Genomic DNA, 22,457 nt, shown 5'->3' with positions numbered 1-22,457 from the left:
TTAAGCATTAGTATTGACAATAAAAGTAATATATCATAGTGGAGCCAGAGGTTTTGGTTTTCTTGTGTGAACACATTTAGAGGAATTAATCTGAGGATTAACTTGTCATATTGATTTATTTAAAGGATTTGCAGAGGCCTAAAGAGGTGAGGGTATCCGATATTTCAAAATAATAACCAGAAAAACAGAGAAAAGTCTTAAAAATAGACACAATTCTGTAATAAAAAGGGAACATCATGTTTCCACAGCTTTAGACATTTTAGGAGCCAGTGTGGGTTTCAGTTCCCAGGTTTAAAACCACTGTCCTGACTACGACCTGATACATTTGCACAATAATAAAATCTAAGGTCGGTCCCATTAAATTAGCAGGAGACCTTTCTAGTGTGAATGGAATCAAAATGTTGAATTTGATGCCTTAATTAATGGTTTTCAAACTGTGAGGTGCACAGACTCAGTGGGATGAGGGGAGCTGCTGAGATCGTCCTCAAGTAGATACTAAAACAAAGACAACTGTGCAAGGTGAAAGAGACAGACACATGCTGGTGCTTAAAACTACAGGATGTCTATTATGTGTGGATTTACCTGCTGATTTAGCTGCATAGCAGTTGGAGCTGCAATGGATGCTGTGATATACAGCTCAAGAAGGCAATTGGAGCAATTTAAAGTACCTTAATTGTTCCGTTTTATGTCAAACCCCCCCCCAATATTAACTGACTAACTCTCTCAGAGGATATGATTATCAGGAATATCAAATAAATTTCACAAAGTTTATCCATGCTGCTTTTATGTGTAACCATAGCATTATAAAATAGAGGTGCAAATAGAGGCAAGTAGAATAATAGTGACTACTTGTAGACTATTGCACAGGTTTCCAAAATTTTCAGCCTGAAACCCCCAATATAAATGCACTAGATTTTATAAATATGATGCATTATTTTCACCAAGTTAGTTAAAAAATGAACTCATCTCATGCATACATTTTTACAATAATGGGTAAAATATACCATTAGATATCCTTTTACTTCAGGTGTGTTTTGGAAGCATCCTGTCCACCCGTCCTCTTCAGTGTCTCAAAACCTCCCAGGGGGAATCTATAGCATTGCTCTCTTACTGAGAACAGTTCTCCCTAAATCTTTATAGACTGTTTTTTTTTGTTGTTGTTTTTTTTTTGTGTTTGTTTTTTCCTTTTTCTAATCTGACGTTTATCTACTCAAGAGCAGTAAGACAAAAGGAAATGATGGATGAGAAAAACCCACTGATACTGGTCTATTCTCATGTTGCATCAAAGCAAATGTGTTTTCTGACACACGAAAGCAGCAGATTTTCTCTCAGTGGTATCACTGATATCTCAAGACACTTTGGATAGACTTCTCTGGACAGCTAGGTTTCAATGTGTGCTTTTTTTTCCTTCTGAGAAGCCTTTTAATTACACATCAGTCACACTTGGTTTCTCTGCTGTCAGCAGAGGATGTTGTTGTTCTGAACTCAAAGCGACAGATCCTCCAGCTGCGACAATGAAAGTGAAACCTAAGAGTCTGATTACATGGCTTCAGACTGGCATGTGTTTGGGAACTTTCATAAATAAAATCTTGATGCTGTTGGGTTCCTTATGTTCTCCAACAATCAGACCTGCCCACATAATTGCTTAGGCCCCTGAAAAACCCAGAGACTGGGCCCTCCCCAGTTGTGATCTATTGATGATTTTAATTCATGTGTGATCAGTAGAACTGGTGCTAGCATCCTGGCTAACACTTACTTCATTTAAGAGCTGAAAAGAGTTTTGAGCTGTTACTGGGTTCCGATGTTAAAAGTGCATATTCATGCCACCTTTAGACCCCTTTTCAGGAATGTTTCTGCCTATTTTTGCCACTTTTTTCCACTTTTAACCAATTTCTGCCTGTGATTTTAATATTTTTGACTAGAAGTTGCACATTTTTTTGACACTTCTTTCCCCTTTTTACAACTTTTTGCATGTTTTTGGCTTATATAACCCAGTGTTGTCTCTATTAACACATTTTGCTGTTTTTTTTTACCATTATTTTTGCCCCTTGTTATCTTTCTTAGCCCATTTTACCTGCTGTTATAACACTTTTGTCTCTATTAACAGATTTTGCAACTTTAACTCCTTGTTTGTCACTCCGTTACCACTTTTCACCAACTTTTTTCTAACTAGTTTTTATCACATTTTAACTGCATTTCAACATAATTTTTCCCCCTTTTTGTTGTTCTTAGCCATTTTTTGTCACTGCTATCACATTTTTGTCTCCAATAACAAATTTTGCCATGTTTAACCCATTTTTGCCACTTTTTTACAGTTTCCCCTTAAGCTTTTTCAGTTCCTCCTGATTTTTGTGCATATCATGGCTTAGCTATGAAGTCTGACATTACTTTCCAAATTTTTTTTAGCTTAATGTTTCCATCCACATTGTTTACATTACTAAAAATGGTTGTTGTGATTTAACAAAAAGGATTTACATTATACTAACAAAATAAATACACTATTTTGCTTTGAAAAGAGTGGTTATTATTCAGACTGAATTTAAAATATAGTAAAGAAGGATTAACTACACAATGGACTATGATTTGCCAACAGCACCAAATATTGTCTCTGAAATGTCTTATTCTTCATGCAATGTAAAATAAAGTAATTTCTATTTTTTGGCCAAGACGATGCTGTAATTTCAACAAATGTTACCTCTGTGGACTATTTTGGCTGACTTTTACAATCCTACTTCTACTTACACTCACTAGCAATCCATGTCTAAAAATAGCCTCCCAATATTTAGCCTCCGCTTGATCCAGGGACTTTATATAACAACACTCACCTTAATATAACCACACAAATGTACTAACATCAACACCCACCGACACAGGTATCTTTTAGGCCAGATGGTGCTGCAGAATTACTCAGCAATCAAACGCTGATACACGCAGTTAAAAAGTCAATGTCTGTCTCAGAATAGGTACACCTAATGTTGTACAGCTGCCATGCACTCTTTAGGATGTGTCTGTAGGAGGCATACTTAAAGAATGAAACAGAGTGTGGGGAAAATGGAGTGGGAGAAATAGAGTAGAAAAAAAGGCAGTGCTGGAGTGAAATGGGGTGAGTTGCCTCCGGGGGTTTTTCTACGTCAAGTACTGTGCTTAAACGACTACGAAAGAGCTCGCCGTCCTGCCAGCCTTCCACGCAGAATTGACTTCTGCTTCACACGTGTTCATCAATAGGGCTGATGTGCAGTCATGGTGACAAGGTTTGCTACTTAAGGGACCTGTCTGAAAGCAGCGGGACAGCCTTTATTCTTACTGTCAAACCACAGAGCTCTACACAAGCACAGGTTAGCTACTCTAATGTGTGAATGCAAAATACTTGTCCAGCATGAAGACAAATAATCAAAGCTATGTTATTGTTGTGTAACCCCATTAAGATGTCTAATAAAAGAAAACTTTTGCTGTTTTAACTTTTAATAACTCCAAGTACATATGCATTAAGTGCATGAAAATTGTTTTATAACAAATACATGTTATGAATCAAAAGGTCCTCAAGCCTCTCTTTATTTCCTGACACAGTTCTGATGTCTGTGGAAGAGCAACAGAAGGCATTGAATATTCAGTAAACACTGGTCTAGGAACCATTTAAGTGAGAATTAAAAATGGCAAGCCACCTGCTCTTTTCATTACTGCAACTGTTGATTCAGTCTCTGGCTCATGCCAGTGATTTGCCATGTGACGGATTCACTCCCACCTAAAACCTTGTTAAACACTGATGATCACTCCGGCAACCTCCAGCCTAGGAAATGAATGCATAAGAACACAAGTCATGCTTTGTCCTTTGTGTCCCAGATCTAGCTCTGAACAATAAGCTGTGATGCAGGCCGAGCGCAGCTTTATGAGACAAATGTTCCCATGCAAACATGTTTAGAAATATGGCTCGCACACATTGAAATTCTCTCTTCATCCCTCTGTGTGTGTGTTCATGTAAGACTGCATAACAGGCGATCATAGCCTAAAACTTTCTTCTGTAGTGCAATATGCTCTGGAGAGCAAGACACTGTGACATGAGGAGAACGGTGCCAGCGTTGACTAAAGATGCCTTCTGGTCAGCTAAGAGCTTAGCGAACTCTGCAGCCACTCAGCATGGCAGGCTTTGTGCACTGAGAAGTCATTTACTGTAATATGAACGCCAAGGACAAAGGAATACACAGTAGGTGGTAAAAAAAAATCAGTTCTTTATACTGCCGGAAAATCCTTTTTGTAAGGTTTTTATGCATATTCTTGAATCTTAATTGATACCTGTACCTTTGATTGTTAGAAATAAACACAAAACATAAATATGTATTTGCATTTATTGTATTTATTTTGAGAGGACATGACAGTGCCTAGCATAGGAAATCAGGGTGAGAGAGCAGGGAACGACTTGCATGAAAATAAGCCACAGGTTGGATCTGAATCTGCTGCTTTTGTACATGGAGCTCAGACTACAGTGGTTCTCGAGTGGCAGGTCCAGACCCAAAGGTGGGTCGCTGAGCTTTTCATTGCCTGGGCAAAAATAACTGCAGCAAAAACTCTGTGATGTATAGAGGGCCCTAAGCAGACATGCATCAATCTAATTATTTTCCTCACTTTTGCTGTGATAGTGGGCAAACCTGATGACATATTCATCTTGATACATTTAGTCCATCCAGGAACACTCGTGTCATATATTTTACCATTTTAGTGCAACATGGATAGACAAGTTTTACTTGGCGGAGAAGGCTCTGCTCAAAAGATGCTCCCTGGGTTAGTCAAGCGGCATGCTTTGACTAACTAGAAACCCTCATATGAATAGATACATTGATGATCATGCATACTCAATACAATAAAATTAGTTCAAAAGCAATTAATCCATAGTACTATAAATCTGAAAATTAGGGTGCAACAAGATTGATGCTATGAAGGAGGAAGCTGGGGTGGAGGAGGTTAAGCTTTGCCAGCAGCAGTAGCATGGTGCTTCAGCATTTATGCAAGCAGGGGTTAGTGAGAAGTTTGTCATATCTAAATACACTGCGCTGAGAGAAACCATAAAGACTGAAAATGACTCAAATGTCACTAAAAAACTAAAAGGCAGCGTAAAAGACTAAAACTATGACTAAATTTAAAACAGCTGCCAAAATTACCACAGGCACTGGGTCAACTTTGCATAAAGAAACTTCTGACAATGAAGAATAGGGTCTCTGTCCAATATCCTACTTTACATTTACGTAAACATTTTAACACCCCCCCCAGCTCTCTGAATGTGGGTATAAAATAAGAACATTTTAAGAGCTGTAGCTTATAGCTTCCTTATCCAGACTGACTATTAAGAATGATGGATTAGCTGCCTTCTGTGAGTGTAGACAGAGTATTTAGAGTTTCTCTGCTGACTGGTTGCAGTAAAGATCTTGAGCTTTGCCCCCTCCATATCAACAGATGGAATCTGTTTCAAACTATGAAGCTAAATTAAAGATCAAATATTTTTTTTCTCAAATCTCAATGGTTATTTTTATGCAGATTCTTTTCCAAATGATCATTTTTTCTGAGTCTGCTAATTTTATTTAAAAAGAAGCTGTTCACAAATGTGGCTCCTTGCAGCATCTTAAACCAGATTAGCTGCGTAGAGGAATAAAAGGGATAGAAAATGTAACAAAAACTTGTCATTAATTATTAAACTTTCCTGAGTGTCTGCTTCAAACCAACCCAAGAATCTGATCTGCTGTTGATGGTGCAACATGAGGGATTTCTTATTTTTTTCAGTGACAGCAGTCAGCAGAGAGGGTGCGATATGTACATGTCTTGGCTCCAAATATATGTCAGTGCCTGGTGTGTGGCTATTTCAGATTCAGCTTGGTATCATTGAAGGAGACTGAGAAAGGCTGTCCATTGTAATACACATTATAATCTTAACCTATCAAAATAAGAGAGAAATCCCTTTTTTTTATTGCTTTAAAACTACAAAATACCTTTAGATAAGGTGGCTGAAATTTGGTGAATAACATTAAAGGTAAAGCTACTTTGTTGCCAGTTGTGTCTAGGCTACAAGCCAGCTGCAGAACTTAAGAAAGAAAAATTCTTTATTGCGATTGTAAATTTTGATGTGGGCTTCAACATTTCTTCAGCTAAGCAGGACTGGAAAAAAGCCCAGCGTGTTATTCTGAAACCAGCTTTAATTATTCCTAGGGTTTGCTTGCTAACAGCAGTTGCAATTACAATGACGACAGGCTGCCTTAATAAATCAGCCAGTCTTGTGCCTTGGTTTATTCTCACTGCTTATTAAAGACAGATGAAATGAAGAAGGAGAACATTATGCATTACCTGGTGTGCTGCATTCTGAAAAACCTCCCACTTCATTTGCTGTACGTACACACACATTCACCCACACAGCACAGCGTACACACCTATTTTTCTCCCTCTCGTCTTCCCTCGGCACAGCACCGATTGATTAGATATTGAAAATGGTCTGTCAGCGTGTTTTAGAGAGGTACTCATCTGATAATGAATGCAACACCTCGGTTGGAAGCTAATTATATTAGAGACACAACTTGGTTTTGCTGTCTTGCCTTCTCAGTGTTGGCCCTGCTGGGAGATGAAGTCATGCGGCAACACAGCCCACCGCTCCAGCTGGGCCCGTCAATGCCTACATTAAAGATTTCCAATGGCCATACCCACTTAGTCTAACTCAAAATTTGCTCCGCTGCCGGCTACAGTGACACAGTCAGAGGCAGTTTCCCACTGATAAAAAGTATAATGATTTAAAACGATAGTGACGGACACAGTTTCAAAGGTACCTGATCTGCGACGGCACGGGCCAATTTGTCCATCCTCGAGCCGGCCTCTGCAATCTTCTTAGCCGCGTTGATGACATCTGAGGAGTTCTTCAAGGGGCCTTTGCCTCTGAGAAAATGTAAAGAAAAAGAAAGAGAGAAATAAGGGGAATGCAGGTGGAGCTGCAAAGCCTAGAGGACATGTGGAGCTTTCCCAAAAGACTGAGCACACCCCTGTGTCAAAAAAACTCATACTGCATGTGCTAATGTGCTTGGGCTGGCAGGAGGAATATTAGACATCACAAATGACCAAAAAGAGAGGATTTAAAAGATAATGGAAAAAACAAATACAATACATCTGTGTCTCTAATGATGTATCTTAGAGAGAAATGGGCTTTGAAGCCCAAAGAGAACAACATTTTTTTTGTTTCTAAAAGCAAAGCAGGAAAATTTTCCCAGCAGTTACAGAAGCAAACAAACAGGAGAGGGAATTAATGGCCGACTACCGCGCCTCTGATCAGGGTTTTGTGTTTTTCCTGATTTGCCAGCATGGGGAACATTAATGTGGCCAAGATGAGTGTTTTTTTTTTCCTGTTTGTTATGCCTCATTTTTAGTCATTGCTTAGCTGAAGTTTGCACTCAGTTTGTTCATGCCAATCCGAGTAACTGGGATTGGTGCCAAGTAATAATGGTGCAGTCACAGCAGCACGGCCATAATCGCTCATGACTAATCACTCATGGCTCTGGTTTTTTATTTTATTTCATTTTTTCCCTCACTTTTGGTTTCTTCCATGTCATAAAATTGTACGATGGATTCACAACCCTGTGCACAAGGCATTTGGAGCATCCCTGATATGTGGAGCCCAGATGGGGGAGATTGAGAGTAAAGCTGCTGCCTTTTAGTAAACAGAAGCTACAAGACTTTTAATGCAAACAGATTATCTTCTGCAGAATATCTTTGGATCACAGCTTTGCTACATACTCTGATCAAAACAAAGGTTGGCGGAGTCAATTTGCCTTGAACAAAACACTTTGCAGCTCTGGGGCATTGCAAATGCAAGAGTGTTTCTCTGCAGTTCCACTTGTTGTCACTTTATTTACAAACTGCTGCATAAACACAGGATCAAAACACTACCTGAATAAGAAAAGGGCTGCTCATAGTGAATCTGTGGGGATTGATCATATGACACTCAAATTCAGCTGTACAAAACCTCCTCCTTTTTTTTCCCCTTGGAGCTTCAGGTTTTCAGATTCTTTATGCTTTACTTCCAATCGTTGTATTTACCATCATTTTTTTTTTTTTAAGAAAAGACAGGTGTGCTGTGAAAAATCTCTGATGCTCACTGTATGCTAAATACCCAGCCATTTGAAAGCAATAGAAAAAGTTTGCAATTAACTGGTGAGCAAAGCAGAGCATTTAAGAAGGAGCCTCACTGCAGACTGTTCATCTCTAACAGCCACTCTCACAGACCGTTCATCTAAGACAACGTACTGTATATCTCAGAAAGAAGGTGTTAGAGTTTTTTTTTTTTTAACTTCAACTTTATTTATAAACAAAGTCTGGCAGTTACATTCATGAAATAACCACATTGCAAATTATGTATAGACCTGCTTAAGAAGGCTCACTTCAGCTTTAGCTAAAGCTAACATAGCTATGCTAGCTACATAATTAACTACATAAGCAGTTACTATATAAACCATTGTAGCTAAGTAGGCTGTAGCGAAGTGAGCTTTAGTAAACATAGCTAAAGCTGACATAGCTACATAGATAATGTACAGTTGCAAGAAAAAGTATGTGAACCCTTTGGGATTTCTTGGATTTCTGCATAAATTGGTCATAAAATGTGTTCTGATCTTCATCTAAGTCACAACAATAAACAAACACAGTCTGCTTAAAATAATACCACACAAAAAATAAATGTTTTCATGTTTTTATTGAACAAAACATGTAAACAATCACAGTGCAGGGTAGAAAAAGTATGTGAACCCCTAGGCTATTGACTGGTTGACCCTCCTTTGGCAGCAATAACCTCAACCAAATGTTTCCTGTAGCTGCAGATCAGACCTACACAACAGTCAGGAGGAATTTTGGACCATTCCTCTTTACAAAACTGTTTCAGTTCGAGAATATTTTTGGGATATCTTGTGTGAATCACTCTCTTGAGGTCATGCCACAGCATCTCAATCGGGTTAAGGTCAGGACTCTGACTGGGCCACTCCAGAAGGCGTATTTTCTTCTGTTGAAGCCATTCTGTTGTTGATATACTTCTATGCTTTGGGTCGTTGTCCTGTTGCCTCACCCATCCTCTGTTGAGCCTCAGTTGGCTCAAGTTTTCCTGCAAAATGTCTTGATAAACTTGGGAATTCATTTCTCCATCGATGGCAGCAATCCGTCCAGGACCTGAGGCAGCAAAGCAGCCCCAAACCATGATGGCCCCTCCACCATATTTCACAGTTGGGATGAGGTTTTGATGTTGGTGTGCTGTGCCTTTTTTTCTCCACACATAGCGTTGTGTGCTCATTCCAAACAATTCAATTTTGGTTTCATCTGTCCACAGAATATTTTGCCAGTAGTGCTGTGGAACATCCAGGTGCTCTTTTGCAAACTTCAAACGTGCAGCAGTGTTTATTTTGGACAGCAGTGGCTTCCTCTGTGGTGTCCTCCCATGAACTCCATTCTTGTTTAATGTTTTACTTATTGTAGATTTGTCAACACAAATGTTAGCATGTGCCAGAGATTTCTGTAAGTCTTTAGCTGACATGCTAGGGTTCTTCTTCACCTCATTGAGCATTCTGCGCTGTGCTCTTGTAGTCATCTTTACAGGACGATCACGCCTAGGGGGAGTAGCAACAGTGCTGAACTTTCTCCATTTGTAGACAGTCTGTCTTACCGTGGACACATGAACATCAAGGCTTTTAGAGATACTTTTGTAACCCTTTCCAGCTTCATGCAAGTCAACAATTCTTGATCGTAGGTCTTCTGAGAGCTCTTTTGTGCCAGGCATGGTTCACATCAGGCAATGCTTCTTGAAAACAGCAAACTCAAAAGTGGTGTGTGTGTTTTTTATAGGGCAGGGCAGCTTTAATCAACACATGGAATCTCATCACATTGATTGGACTCCAGGTTGGCTGACTCCTGGCTCCAATTAGCTCTTGGAGAATGCATTAGCCTAAGAGTTCACATACTTTTTCCACCCTGCACTGTGAATGTTTACATGTTTTGTTCAATAAAAACATGAAAACACATTTTTTGTGCAGTATTAGTTTAAGCAGACTGTGTTTGTCTATTGTTGTGACTTAGATGAAGATCAGAACACATTTTATGACCAATTTATACAGAAATCCAAGAAATCCTAAAGGGTTCACATACTTTTTCTTGCAACTGTATCTACATAGCTTACATTGCTGCACTGTGATCCTAGCTTTATCTACATTACCTACATAGCTATGTTAGGTATGTAGCTCTGTTTTCTATATCAACATAGATGATATAGATACATAGTTTATGTAGGTGCTTTGTCAGTGTTGATTTAGCTACATTAGCTAGGTAACTCTGTTAGGTGCAGAGCTTCATTATCTATATCTACGTTAGTAATGTGAACTTTAGTTAACATTGCTTAAGCTTACTTAGCTATGTAGATACATACTCTACATTGCTGCTTTATGAGCCTAGCTGTAGCTACATTGCTATGAGGCTACATTAAGAATGTGGCTTGGTTATCTATAGCAAGGTGAGCTTCAGAAAATATAGCCAAAGCTAACTTAGCCTCATAGATGATGTATATAAGTAGCTAATGTAGCTGCTTTTTGAGCTTAGCTTCTGCTACAATAGCTACATAGTTATGCTATCTGCTGGGTTAGAATGCTTCCATGGAGGAAGAGCTTGTCCTGTACAAAGTTTCATCAGGTCAGCATTTTATCTTTTCACTTTTGATATTCTAACCGTTACCTTAATCCTCACCCACCCCTTGAAGGAAATTTGATCTTATCTAATCTGATTTTATTTTGAACGTTTTAGTGTGTATGTCCGTTCTGAGATATATAGAGTCTCAGACGAATGGTCTGTGAGTGTGGCCATCAGCTTAGGACCCTGTTATATCCCTTGAGAGTTTACATGTGTAAATATGCTGACAAATTAGCCATAAGAAAGTAACATGTGATCAAACATCAGTGCCCTATATACAGACAAGTTCTGTATGAAATAAATTATGGTCCACATTGCTTTGTATTTAGTGATATTTTTACCTGGTGAAGTCTGTCATCTCCATCATGATCATGCACATCTGCTTGGCCAAAACAATGATGTCATTGCCGTTGTCATCCCACTTTGCCACTTCTGCATCTAACTTGCACTTCTCCTGTCTGAAGCTCTCCACCTGCTCAGCAATCTTGGCCTTTTCCTCTTGGGGAAGCTGTGCCATGATGGCCTGCAGGTGAGAAGGAGAGAACACAAGAAACAATAACATTAGAGGAGCAAGAGGAAGAGGGTGTTAGGGAGTAAATTGAAGCTGAATAAATTGGGCTAAAAGATAGCTCAGTATGAGCAAAATGCCAGAGGAGAAGAGTTTAGGTAAAGGAAGAGATAAGGTTGGGGAGAGGAGAAAGATAGGGAAATGAGGAAAGGGGCTAATAAGAAGAGGGATTAGTTGAGGAGAAAGGGAATAAAAGAAGGAACATAAAGAAGAGCTGTAGTGCCATTTGTTCTAGTTTTCTCCATGCAGTCTACTTTTTAATCTGCCCTACAAAACTTGAACATTAAGTTTGGAGTCTGCCAACCCCTGCCCTTCTGAAATGCTTCAAAATAAAGTTCTAAACTTTACATTTAATGACTGGACCTTTTCAAACCCCCTGACATCTTATATCCATAAAGAGCAAATCCATTTTTTGCCTCCATTTTTTTCCCTTGGCGGCCTTTGGGGGGCAGGTCCAAAATGGCATAAATCTTGTGGCAAGGTCACAGGCGCAGTAAGTACCCGGTATTATTTGGGAGATAAATGTATAATTACCTCGCTTCTTAGAGCTGAGAATGAATAATGCATTTGTTCAACATTATGTCAGGGAGGTGAGATGGAAGGAAGAGTAACCGGGTTTCCATTAGGTCGATTCTATTGACTTGAGAGGCAGGGTGTGAAAACGAGTACAGTCGAAAAGAAAAGTCACCATTGTTTTTTTTTTTTTTTTAAACCTCATCTATTATTGACCATCCACCAAGAATTGCTATTCTCTTAATGAAATAATCACTGGTTTCCTCTGTTTTCCCTCTTCCTTATTTCCTCTTTCACAGCAAAGCTGGTGTGGGGGTGTGGGGTGAGTTCACTGCGAAACTGCGTCACTTCACTCATGTCCCCTCTCAGATGTGTCAGGAGGAAAATATAAACAAAAAAATATATATATATTAGGGGGTCATTGTCCTTGTATTCTTTGTAAGGAAATATACACAAGCGTAAGGGGGGGGGGCAACGAAAGAGAGAAAATTGAAATTACAGATGGGAATAGAGAAGCAGAGAGGCACAACTTTCTCATCACAGACCAACAGATGTGTCCATGAGCTTTGGCCTTCTGATCACTGTGCGAGCTGAGTGGTGCAAAGCTTTGATGGTGGTTAGCTTCGAAACGGCATAAACAAACAAGAAAAAACACACAGCCCCCTCAAGCCCAGTGTAGATTTCCTCTGCTGCCGGTGCCAAGGCACACAAACAACAGAGCAGCGGCAAATCCCATTAAACAGCATGTGGGGTGAGAACACTGCTCACATTCAAAACAAATACCAAGTTAATATGTATTTAGTCTACACAATGAGGAATAAATAATTTAAAACAGAGCCAGTGATACCAGCAGGGAAAACTTGTATTTAATTTGCAGGTATTCTTGCACATGTCGCAATAAATAATGGGTCACACGCAGCGGGCAGAAGCTCTGGGGCCCTTTCAGAACAATAGATGTATTCTATGACACAACATGAACTGCATATCAATCAAATACACCTCACATGGTTAATTAATGGGCTTTATTTACTAACTAGACAGATACCCTTAATAGCCAACATAAAAAATATTCTCTCTTCAACATTTAAAAACAATAACTCCCATAACTCTCTGCTGTGCTGAATTGTGTTTCTTTGTGTGGAAGGACCAGGTAAGTGCCTACATACCAAAAGTTAACACCATACACATTCTACTGTCAAATAACAATGCCTTAGCATGGTGAAGTAACTAAATGCAGTGTGAAAATATTTTACTTAAAAGGAGTTGTGATTCATTCTCTTTATTTCAGCTAAAAACCTGTTTGCAAATCCAAATTGGTTTGAATGAAAGACAAGATCATTTATAAGTATAAATATCAGGGCAACTACATTTTAAGTGCTGCTTCAAGGTGTCACATTGACCCTTGTGAAGTTTTACCTTAATTATGAACAAAGTAGAGGCGTTAAGAGGGGGACAAAGTAATCCCACCACAGTGCTGCTGTCAGAGCAGGTGCGGACTCAGGATGTATGAGGGCCAGGGGCAAAAAGGTTGGGCACCACTGCTCTAAAGGAAAAAAAAAATAGCAAATTATGCCCAATAAGAAGGCATTAAAGAGGGCAGCTTGATGAATTCTGTCCACTTAAAGGGGACCATAGAGGGCACTTTGACAAATTTTGCCCCCTTGAAAGGAATCAAAGGGCAGACTTCATCAAATTTTGCCCAATTACATGACACCCTAGATGACACTTTTTGGAATTTTGCCTTTGTCATATTTGTGTGCAATTGAGGCATTCATAAGGGTAATTTTGTGCTGTTTTCTCAAACATTAGGGCAAAATCACCACCCCTGCCCTCCCCCCCCCAAGCCCACCAGTGCTTTATAGGTAGTCACAGAGGCAACAATGGGATCAGCAGAGCCAGCAGGGCACAGGAGTACTGTATGCATGTCTGACTGTGTGTATGTGAAAATCCCACTGTGCCATGCTCATCACCATGGTATCAACATGAATGTCTTAAAGACTAATGATGGTGCAGCTTCATTAAGGTGTTGTTACTGAAATGTACTTTGAAAACACCGTTAGTCTGGTGTTTATGCTCTCAACTTGTGAGTAATCAGTCACTCCCTTGGCATTAGTTTGCTAATTACATGTTCAGACTGAATGTTGCTAAAATAATAATGTGAGTGAAGTATTGGTGTGATAAGTTGACTTTATTAGTTTATTTGACGATGGTCATTCACAACACAAGGTCCCCAATTAATAGTAACCCCAGCGAGTGCCACCACGCAGTCTGACGTCAGCTTATCTCTACTTATATTAAACTTGCAACCAACTGTTAAAAATTAACAATTCACTTATTTCTGTAATTAACTGAGAAATTTGCCTCTGGTGTCAAATTTATGGGTTACCTATCAAGATAAACTGTACAGCTATGGATTTCCAACAGCAAATTATATTGTAAATGCCATTTTTAATGAGTCCTGAAATAGCTCCAGGTACGGCTATTCAAGTAAGTGCAATCAAAAAGTGTCCCTCTTTTCTTCTGCACATAAGAGCTGCATTAAACCAACATGTGCCGCTCTCCTGAACAGCTAAAGGGAGCAAAGAGTCTCCTGAAACTTGACAATTTGGATTTGAAATTCCTTTTCTAAAATTAGGGATCAAGGGCGTTTGGGGAGAAACAGTGAGGGATTTGGTTGGTATTCAAATTCACTCTGAAAAATGGTGTGACAAAAGAGAGAACGCGACAGGGAGGAAGAAAGAGGGAAGAGAGCGAGATGGAGAGAGAGGGCTTCTGAACACAAAGGAGAGCCGCAGCACAGGGGTAAACACATGAGCCAATTGGGACGTCAGGGGAGCAGGAAGGCACTTGGTGGAGCCCCCTCCTCCCCCTCCCTCCTCCCCTGCTCTCTAGAATTCACTTATCCCCAAATCCCTTTCCCTACTTTACTGATAACAACAAGGAGCGGGCCTTGGGAGCTTAACATAGTGGCAAATCCGGCCGAGGGAGTGCTGTGCCAATACACTCTGCGACTCGGCTACGTCTGCAGGGATTAGAGCGCTTTCCGGGTTTCTTCACTGAGCGCGGCGTCTTGAAATGACTTTAATTTGTTTCATTTGAAATAAACTGCCCAGACACTCAGAGTTCAATTTTATGGATGACCTATCAACAGTGTTATCCAATCACTGTGTTAAGAGATGTTGTGTGTGTATTTGAGAGTTTGTGTGTGTGGGAGTGGCGTTCTGTGTTTGGCTTGCTGTGCATTAACCATGGTGTGTTGAAGACGGAGAGTTTCTGTCGGCATGTTCTAATAGAAAGAGACACCATGTCCAGGTCTCCTTCCCCTGTGTGTTTTATTCTGCCTCCTCATTACGCATGTTTGCTCTGATAGCTTAGCTTTACGCATACCCAGAACAGAAGAGACAAGTGGGGCATCAGACGAGGCTAGGCTAGGCAAGGGAAGGAATGCCTCTGGGACAGCCCCAGACTTGATTTTATTTATTTCCACACAGAGCAAAAATAGAGAAAGAAACTGCGAATCAAAAAAGTGGAAGGAGGTGATACAACACTTGTGTCATATGTGTGATACGCGATGGGTTTGGAGGGATCATGACAGTAAACCTCAGTGTGCTCATGTCAGCTCCTATGGAGAAAATGGATTACGCTTTTTCTTGCCTGTTTGAATAGAAACACAAGTGTGCACTTGGCATGACGGCAGGCTTCATCCTGACATGACAGGCTAAGGCCGACTGGGCAGCTCACCAGAGGTTCAGTGCAAACACATCTCTAATGGATGTATTTCTCTCCTGCATGTGCAAATGTTTAGTCTCTGATGGCATGGCAATGTCTTTGAGTGGAAAAACAGACAACATCAAGTAACTGTGAGAGGGGATTTTAGAAAGACAGATTTATAATGACATGTATTCATACAAACATTAGAGTAATAACATTTGATAACTGTGCATTATTGGGCATTTATAGGATGTAAGCTTGAGTGCATAATATCTAATTAAGGGTACCTGAATATTCATTACATGTCACCAATCCAATGTCACCTTTTGATCCAATTTATATCTTTATAGCGACAAGAAATGACAAAGGGACATGCTGCTACTTCAAACTGTTCCCAAGAAGAGCTGCCCACTCAAAGCACAGTCAAGCGCCAGGAAAACTGGTGAACAGTTTGGAGCTCCTTTGTGTAGCAGCGCTGGTGCGGCTAAGCTCAGATGGCCCCGTAATGTACCGCTGCGGGAGCCTTAGTGGGAGTATACGTACAACATACTCTGAGTACTTCACACTCAGGACCCCTACAGTCACTTCTGAGCAGCTATTGTGACTTTAAACTCTTGGGTTTGTTCCTTTTGTTCAGGACTTCACATCTGACAGAGTTTACTGAGTTTTCTTGTAGTGCAACAGTTAAAGTGAGTAATTTAGGAACATAAAACTTATTTTGATTGCTGAGGAGCGAAGCTAAATCAACTCAATTCTGAAAGTCACTGTTGTACTAATGAGAGTAGGATGGCTTGATTGGGTCATTCTTAAAAAAAAAAAAAAAAAAAAAAGGAGCTGCCAATTCAAGGGAAACATAACTCTGACCTTTTTGTACAGTGCTTAACAAATTTATTAGACCACCTGTCATATTTGTCTCAAAGACCATCCAGCATCATGAAGTGCTTTAATGCGGACTCTTTCATTTTCAGTGAGCTCTCCACGTTTTACCATTTTGAACAGGAATGAGGAATTTCAAACTGAATTCGCCCAAATTTGAGCCGGCTCACTGGGCTTCTCTGAGAAGTCAGAAATTAATCAAGCATAACATTTAACCACTAAAACTAATTTTTCTGTTCAGGAATGCAAGTAAATAACTATAATTTGACATATTAATCAAGAAATAATAATGTGCTTTACTATTTTTTCAGTTTTTTTGTAAATCAGTAAATTTGAAAATTCATGGATAACAATAATAATTATATTTTAGCATTAAAAGTATCATTTCAGTTAAAGAGCTTCTACATATTGGTGTATTAACCATAGCAGAAACATAAAAAATGATTTTGGTAATTACCAATGCTGTTAATTTAGGGCAGCTGTGGCATAAACCTTACTTCGGTTAGGGTTAGGGTGGTCTAATAAATTTGTTAAGCACTGTATATCATAATGAGAAACAAAAATCAGGAACTAGGACACTGTGCTCCTTGAACTCCACACCTTAAGGGTTGGTAATTGTGAAATCGGGTGTATAGGTCACACTTACAATACCTATTTCAGCCAGGACCACTTTGTGAAGAAACACACATGATTTGTGGCTATAAATATGTCTTTATTAATTAGTATTAATTGCTTTTATTTATATTTGGCAGTGTTGCTGTTCTGGGATCCCTTGTCCCTCCACAAGCCTACGTGGAAAGCCCTAAAAAGAAACAGCACATATTCCTGCTCTTCCTATGCCCATAAGGAAAGCATAAGGTGGGGAAAAAAGCAGCAAAAACCAAGGCACCTATGACAAAAGAATGGCATTTAGTAAGCAGAAGCAGAAGCACAATGAGGAGGAGCTGGGGTGGAGGAGGGGTTGCAAGAGCAGCTTGCAAAGAGAGCAGCAGAACATAGCAAGAGCAGTTTAAAAAAGCAGCATGAGGGTGGTCATCTGATGAGGGCTTGCGTGAGATCAGCTGATCTCAATTATGGCACCGCTTGAGTCAGTGGCCTGTCTGAACTAAAGTTATATGTTTGATTTTTTTTCATCTAAAAAGCTGGCCGTGGCTTATATACCAGTAGAAAGTGCTGGGACCCGCAATTTCATCACCAGAAATGCATGCATCTGCCACTGTCACGCACTACACAAGACCTAATGGGATTGAAAAGTCAACCCCATTTATTGTGTATTGCAAGCAGCTACTTATATTTTGAGTTTTACTGTACTTAGAAAAATGTTGTATTGTTTCCTGTTTTACTGCATACCCTATTTCAGTTTCAAGAAGATGTAACCATTTGAATCCTTGCATCTGCTCAGTGTGATGTTCCATCATTTAGTCAAAATCAGTTTGTTATTAGAAGCAAGATGCTTATGGTAATGTGATGCAAAAATCCTGAAACTATAAATATATTAAAATACATATAAATAAACGCTTGTGACTTTCTAACCTTATATGCTACTGTGTATATATATTATTACTAGGGGCAATTAATCCCAAACTTAATCATCCCTCTCAACCTAATATTTTGCTAATTACATGTGCAGCTTCTCCCTGCAGTCAAAATGATACAAAATAAGTCCACCATGGCTCCTTCATGTTTCATTTCACTTTAAAAACTCACAGCTAGCTCAGTGGACAAGTCAGAAGTCATCTGCACCTTGTGTCATCAAACATTTATCTTCTTACTGTCCCCTTTTCAATTCATAAAAAGTTTCTGTTCTGTGGTTAAGTTCATGATAAAAATCTTTGATCTACCCATAAAAGCTGATCTGTGTCCAAACAGGAAATAAAACTAAGATTGAACATCCCTGAACAATTGATACTTTCTAAAAAATGCACTATGCAGATTCAGAGCAAGAATTTTTCCCCTCTTAAAATGAGCTTTAAATTATTGTGTGTAGCTACATAGATATATTCAAGTCAGTGTTAACAGTGTATTTCATGGTTGTTGACATATTTGACCTTATGGCTCTTCATCAATTGTTATTTTATGATTCATGATAATTATAATCTACTTGATACGATTTTCACAATCATGTGGTTTCAACCTCTATATAGTTTGCTTTGTGCACACCCTTATAATGAAAGGTGGCTAATTAGCAATTTTGAATCGGTTATTCGGATTTAACTGCCATTTAAATCAATCACAGCATTCTAAATCTGTACAGCACTTACAATTACATCAATAAGCTGTTGTTCGTCTGTCATTATTTCTCTATTCTTTGTGCATTACTCCGCTGTGTGCACTGACTATGTAGAGACTCAGGCAGTATTATGCAGGCCTGTGCCACAGGGAGAGGCAAAGGGCCAAGTCTTACTCCTGCCATCCACAATCCATTCAACACGCGACACACCGCTAGAGCTCCTGTTCTGCTGGAGGCGAGCATGCACTGATACCCTCTTAATGTACTTTAAGCTGGGCCCAAGTGAAAAATTGCTAATGTGCAACAAAGCTCAGATGCTGGTCGTCACAGCTGAAGCCTTGGCACAGGGCTAAAGTGTATTCTGTTATTGTTTGGCATCTTAAGGGAATATGGTAATTACTTCTTTGTTTTTGATTACAATTTTCCACCTGCCATCCCTAAATGGTGTTTATTAAAATAATCCTGTTTTTACGGTTATTTCCATGGACTTTCATCCAATGCGAGAGAAACTAGCTGAGAGAAAAATCAAGTTACTTGCGTCACCAAACAAGGGTAGCATCATCATGTTAAACTTTTCCTGAAACACCAAACAACAGTCTTTTTGAAAAGGAATGTGGAATACTTGCCCATTATCTACATTAGCTTTTATTTTTGAATTAGCCATATTGAAGGTGCTACTTGGTGGTATGGACAAAAAAAAAAAAAAAAAAAAAAAAAAAAAATTTAAAAAAAAAAAAAAATGGATATTTTTTAAGTATACATCTTGATATTGTTTCAAATGGTTGTCACAACACTAGAATTAGTCACTTTGATATGATTCTAGCTAAAATAAAGAATAATATCACCCAATTTAATAGGATCCATATAGAATCTAAAATGGCAAAAGAACTCCTACACATTGTCTAATTGTACAAAAAAGTTACAAACATTTCTGTATTACATAAAATTCCCATTATTTTAGTAATCAATGTTATCAAAAATTATAATAAAATAAATATCTTCAGCTCTATTTATGTTAAAAAATAGAAAAAAACGCTATTGAAGTTGCACAAATCCTTTGGCAACACTTTGAGAAGTGGATGGAGCTAGCAGTGAGCAATGCCAATGTACTTGTGCAAATAGTATGCAGGTGTTTGCCTGCAGTTATTGATAATTATAATAATTGGTCTAGGACTCATTTCTTTGATGCAGCGGTATCAACAAGGTATCAGTGCCACCTAAAAATAATAGTAGGGATGCATGATATGATAGGTATGTTATCAACTAGGGCAGATATTAGCTTAATAAGTGAATTATCGTTTTGGCAAATGTCAAAACTGTTTGTAGATATCTAAAACTGATATTCTGGCTATAAAAAATCTGCAGCAGTTTAGGCTGGACCAACAGATCTTCCCCAGAGGAAGTTTTTTAGTTCATTCATCATCATTACTAACTCTTTAAATGAATGGAATTTGTTTATTTGTTCACCCTCAAACTTTAAATTGCATGTTTTCAGGCCTGGAGTTTTTGGTCAGAACTACATTTAAATATTGGTATCGATATCAGTATCAGCTAAAATTAATTCGTAAATACTGGCATATCAGATATCAGCACCAAATCTAATGTCATCCATCACTAAATAATATAAATACTTCCTTACATTAATATTTCAAAAAGATCATTTTGTATTTTCCACTCTTCAATGACCACAAAAATTTAGAGGAATTTTATGTCATTCTTTTAACACAATGTGAGCTATACTGATATAAACAAAATATCTCATTCATTATCCCATTTGAAAACTTACATATGTATCTTAAAAGCTTGATATGTTGCCAAACTCTGATTGATGATATTACAGTTCAGACAGCAGCTCAACATGAACTTACTCTGGCACTTTGTCCAGCAATGAGCTGATCATCCTCAGTCTGGATACTGGTCCTGCTGCGAGTGTCATAGTCCTCCTGCTCAAAGTCAGAGTCATCCTCCAGCTCCTCTGGTGTCTAGATGAAACACAAAGACAAAGTCATGAAACAGTCAGAGGAAGAGAGAAAAACTGCAGAAGAAGAAAAAAAAGCACAAGACTTGTAAATTGACAGCTGAAAAGGGCAATTTTCTCCGCCTTCATGCCCCATTGTGCAAGAATCCACAGTAAGAGAAGGCATACCCCTGTCTTGTCCTTTTCACTGTACAGAGCCTCATTGGGAGTTTTAGCTACACCCAACCACGGTATATGACAGACAGAGAGCTCACACAATTACAAAACCTTAGACTGAGTTTCTCTCAACAAGCTTTCACACAATAAACTGAGACAAGAAGAGACTCTGAAGAGATTCTGAGATTTGATTAGACATTTTTGACACAACCCCTTCCAATCACAAAACAAACGCATCTGACTCTTATTTACAGATATTTTTGTTCATTTGCAAAAGACATGGATCAAAGATACACCTATGAAAAAATGGTTTTTAAAAGTATCTTGTGGCATTAGTCAAAAATGTTAGTCAACTACATTTTTTTTCATGAGAAAGACTTGACTAAGGCCGGCCACACACCCTACAGGATTTTAAGCCCAATACGGGGCAAGATTTTCCTCCCCCGATGATCGCTGGGGCGCATGCCCAGAGGAGCCTCATCGCAAATTACTATTTGTCTGAATAATCCTCATGTGTGTGGTGTCAACACGATTGTTTTACTGCTCCAAATCACGTCGTAGTCTCCAAAATCCCGAATCGTAAATATCAAACACTTTTGATATGTATGATTCTAGGTGGTAGTGTCTCTGGTGGAGTACCCACAACAACCAATGAGAGCGAGCAGACCAGGTAGCGTCACAGCTGGATCATGTGTACTTTCACCACTCACAGCCATAAACATAACTGTACCTTAATGTCATCCATGATTTCATTCGAGTCTTTACCATGTTTTATGATTTTTGCTGCACCTTAACGCATGTCAGGACAGCCTGTTGTGGAGACAGCAAGACTGTATCAACAGACATCCGTGTTTTGTTTTGTTTTGTTTTTTTCTGAAGTCACGTGATCACGCGAGGTCATAGGCAGGTCGGCAGGTGTGTGGCCTCCAGTGATTTGACAGTCTGGCTGAGTCGTCTAGTGTGTGTTTTCAGAGGATTAAAGATGAAAAATCTTTGGAAACTTTCCTTAAGTCTGTGGTTTCTCATGGTTTTAAAATTGTTTCAGATTGAAAATCGTCTATAGTGTGGCCATCCTAAGACTTGCTAAAAATCAAACTTTGGTAATGAAAACTGGGACGAGAATTAAGTTTTGTATTCAAGGACACTAAAAAAAACACTAAATTGTTTGTGCTGAACTGTTAGACATTCAAAATCCATTACATATATCCACTGTGGATGTCTTATTTTTTTTTTGGCATTTTAAATCAACTAAAGCATTGATAGTGTATTATTATGACTGTTTCACAATTCAGCTGCCTCAATTTGGTCGAAGAGAACAAACTTTGTGAATAAAAGTATAAAGTAATCTAAACGATTTACTAAAACTAGATAAAAATGATATTGGTTTTTCATCAAATGAAACTAGACTAAAGCTATAAAGGTTAAAATGACTAAAATGTGACAAACTACAATGACCATGGCTACATTTAAAATAGCTGAAAGAAAACAAAGTGGTCAGCACATCAGGAAGCTGCCATTTCAAGCATTTATTTGAAACTAGTGATATTTCGAGCTAACATGCTCTTCCTCAGACTTGTCTGAGCTGTAAATAAATGTTTGAAACAGCAGCTTCCTGGTATGTGAACAACTTTGTTTGTTGCCTTATTTTGTCCCTCTAAATTTGAAACAGCAACCAAAATGAAATCCTCATGGCATTATAAAACAACATACTGTTTGTCTTTTTAAAAATGAGTGGTCGCATTAAA

At 38.8% G+C, this 22,457-nt stretch overlaps 1 protein-coding gene across 1 annotated transcript in view; it reads right to left on the bottom strand.

The window, feature by feature from the left end:
- ctnna2 (catenin (cadherin-associated protein), alpha 2) overlaps positions 1-22,457 on the bottom strand; it is a 514,927-nt gene that overhangs the window by 13,368 nt on the left and 479,102 nt on the right. The window contains exons 14-16 of the mRNA XM_041786313.1: positions 20,447-20,560; positions 11,022-11,203; positions 6,801-6,906 (exon numbers count right to left, since the gene is read on the bottom strand). Coding sequence (XP_041642247.1) covers positions 6,801-6,906; positions 11,022-11,203; positions 20,447-20,560 — 402 coding nt within the window. The remainder of the gene's footprint in view (positions 1-6,800; positions 6,907-11,021; positions 11,204-20,446; positions 20,561-22,457) is intronic.

Source organism: Cheilinus undulatus, linkage group 4 (assembly GCF_018320785.1).
Source record: "Cheilinus undulatus linkage group 4, ASM1832078v1, whole genome shotgun sequence".
Classification (NCBI taxonomy): domain Eukaryota; kingdom Metazoa; phylum Chordata; class Actinopteri; order Labriformes; family Labridae; genus Cheilinus; species Cheilinus undulatus.
This window is presented reverse-complemented; position numbering and strand designations above follow the sequence as displayed.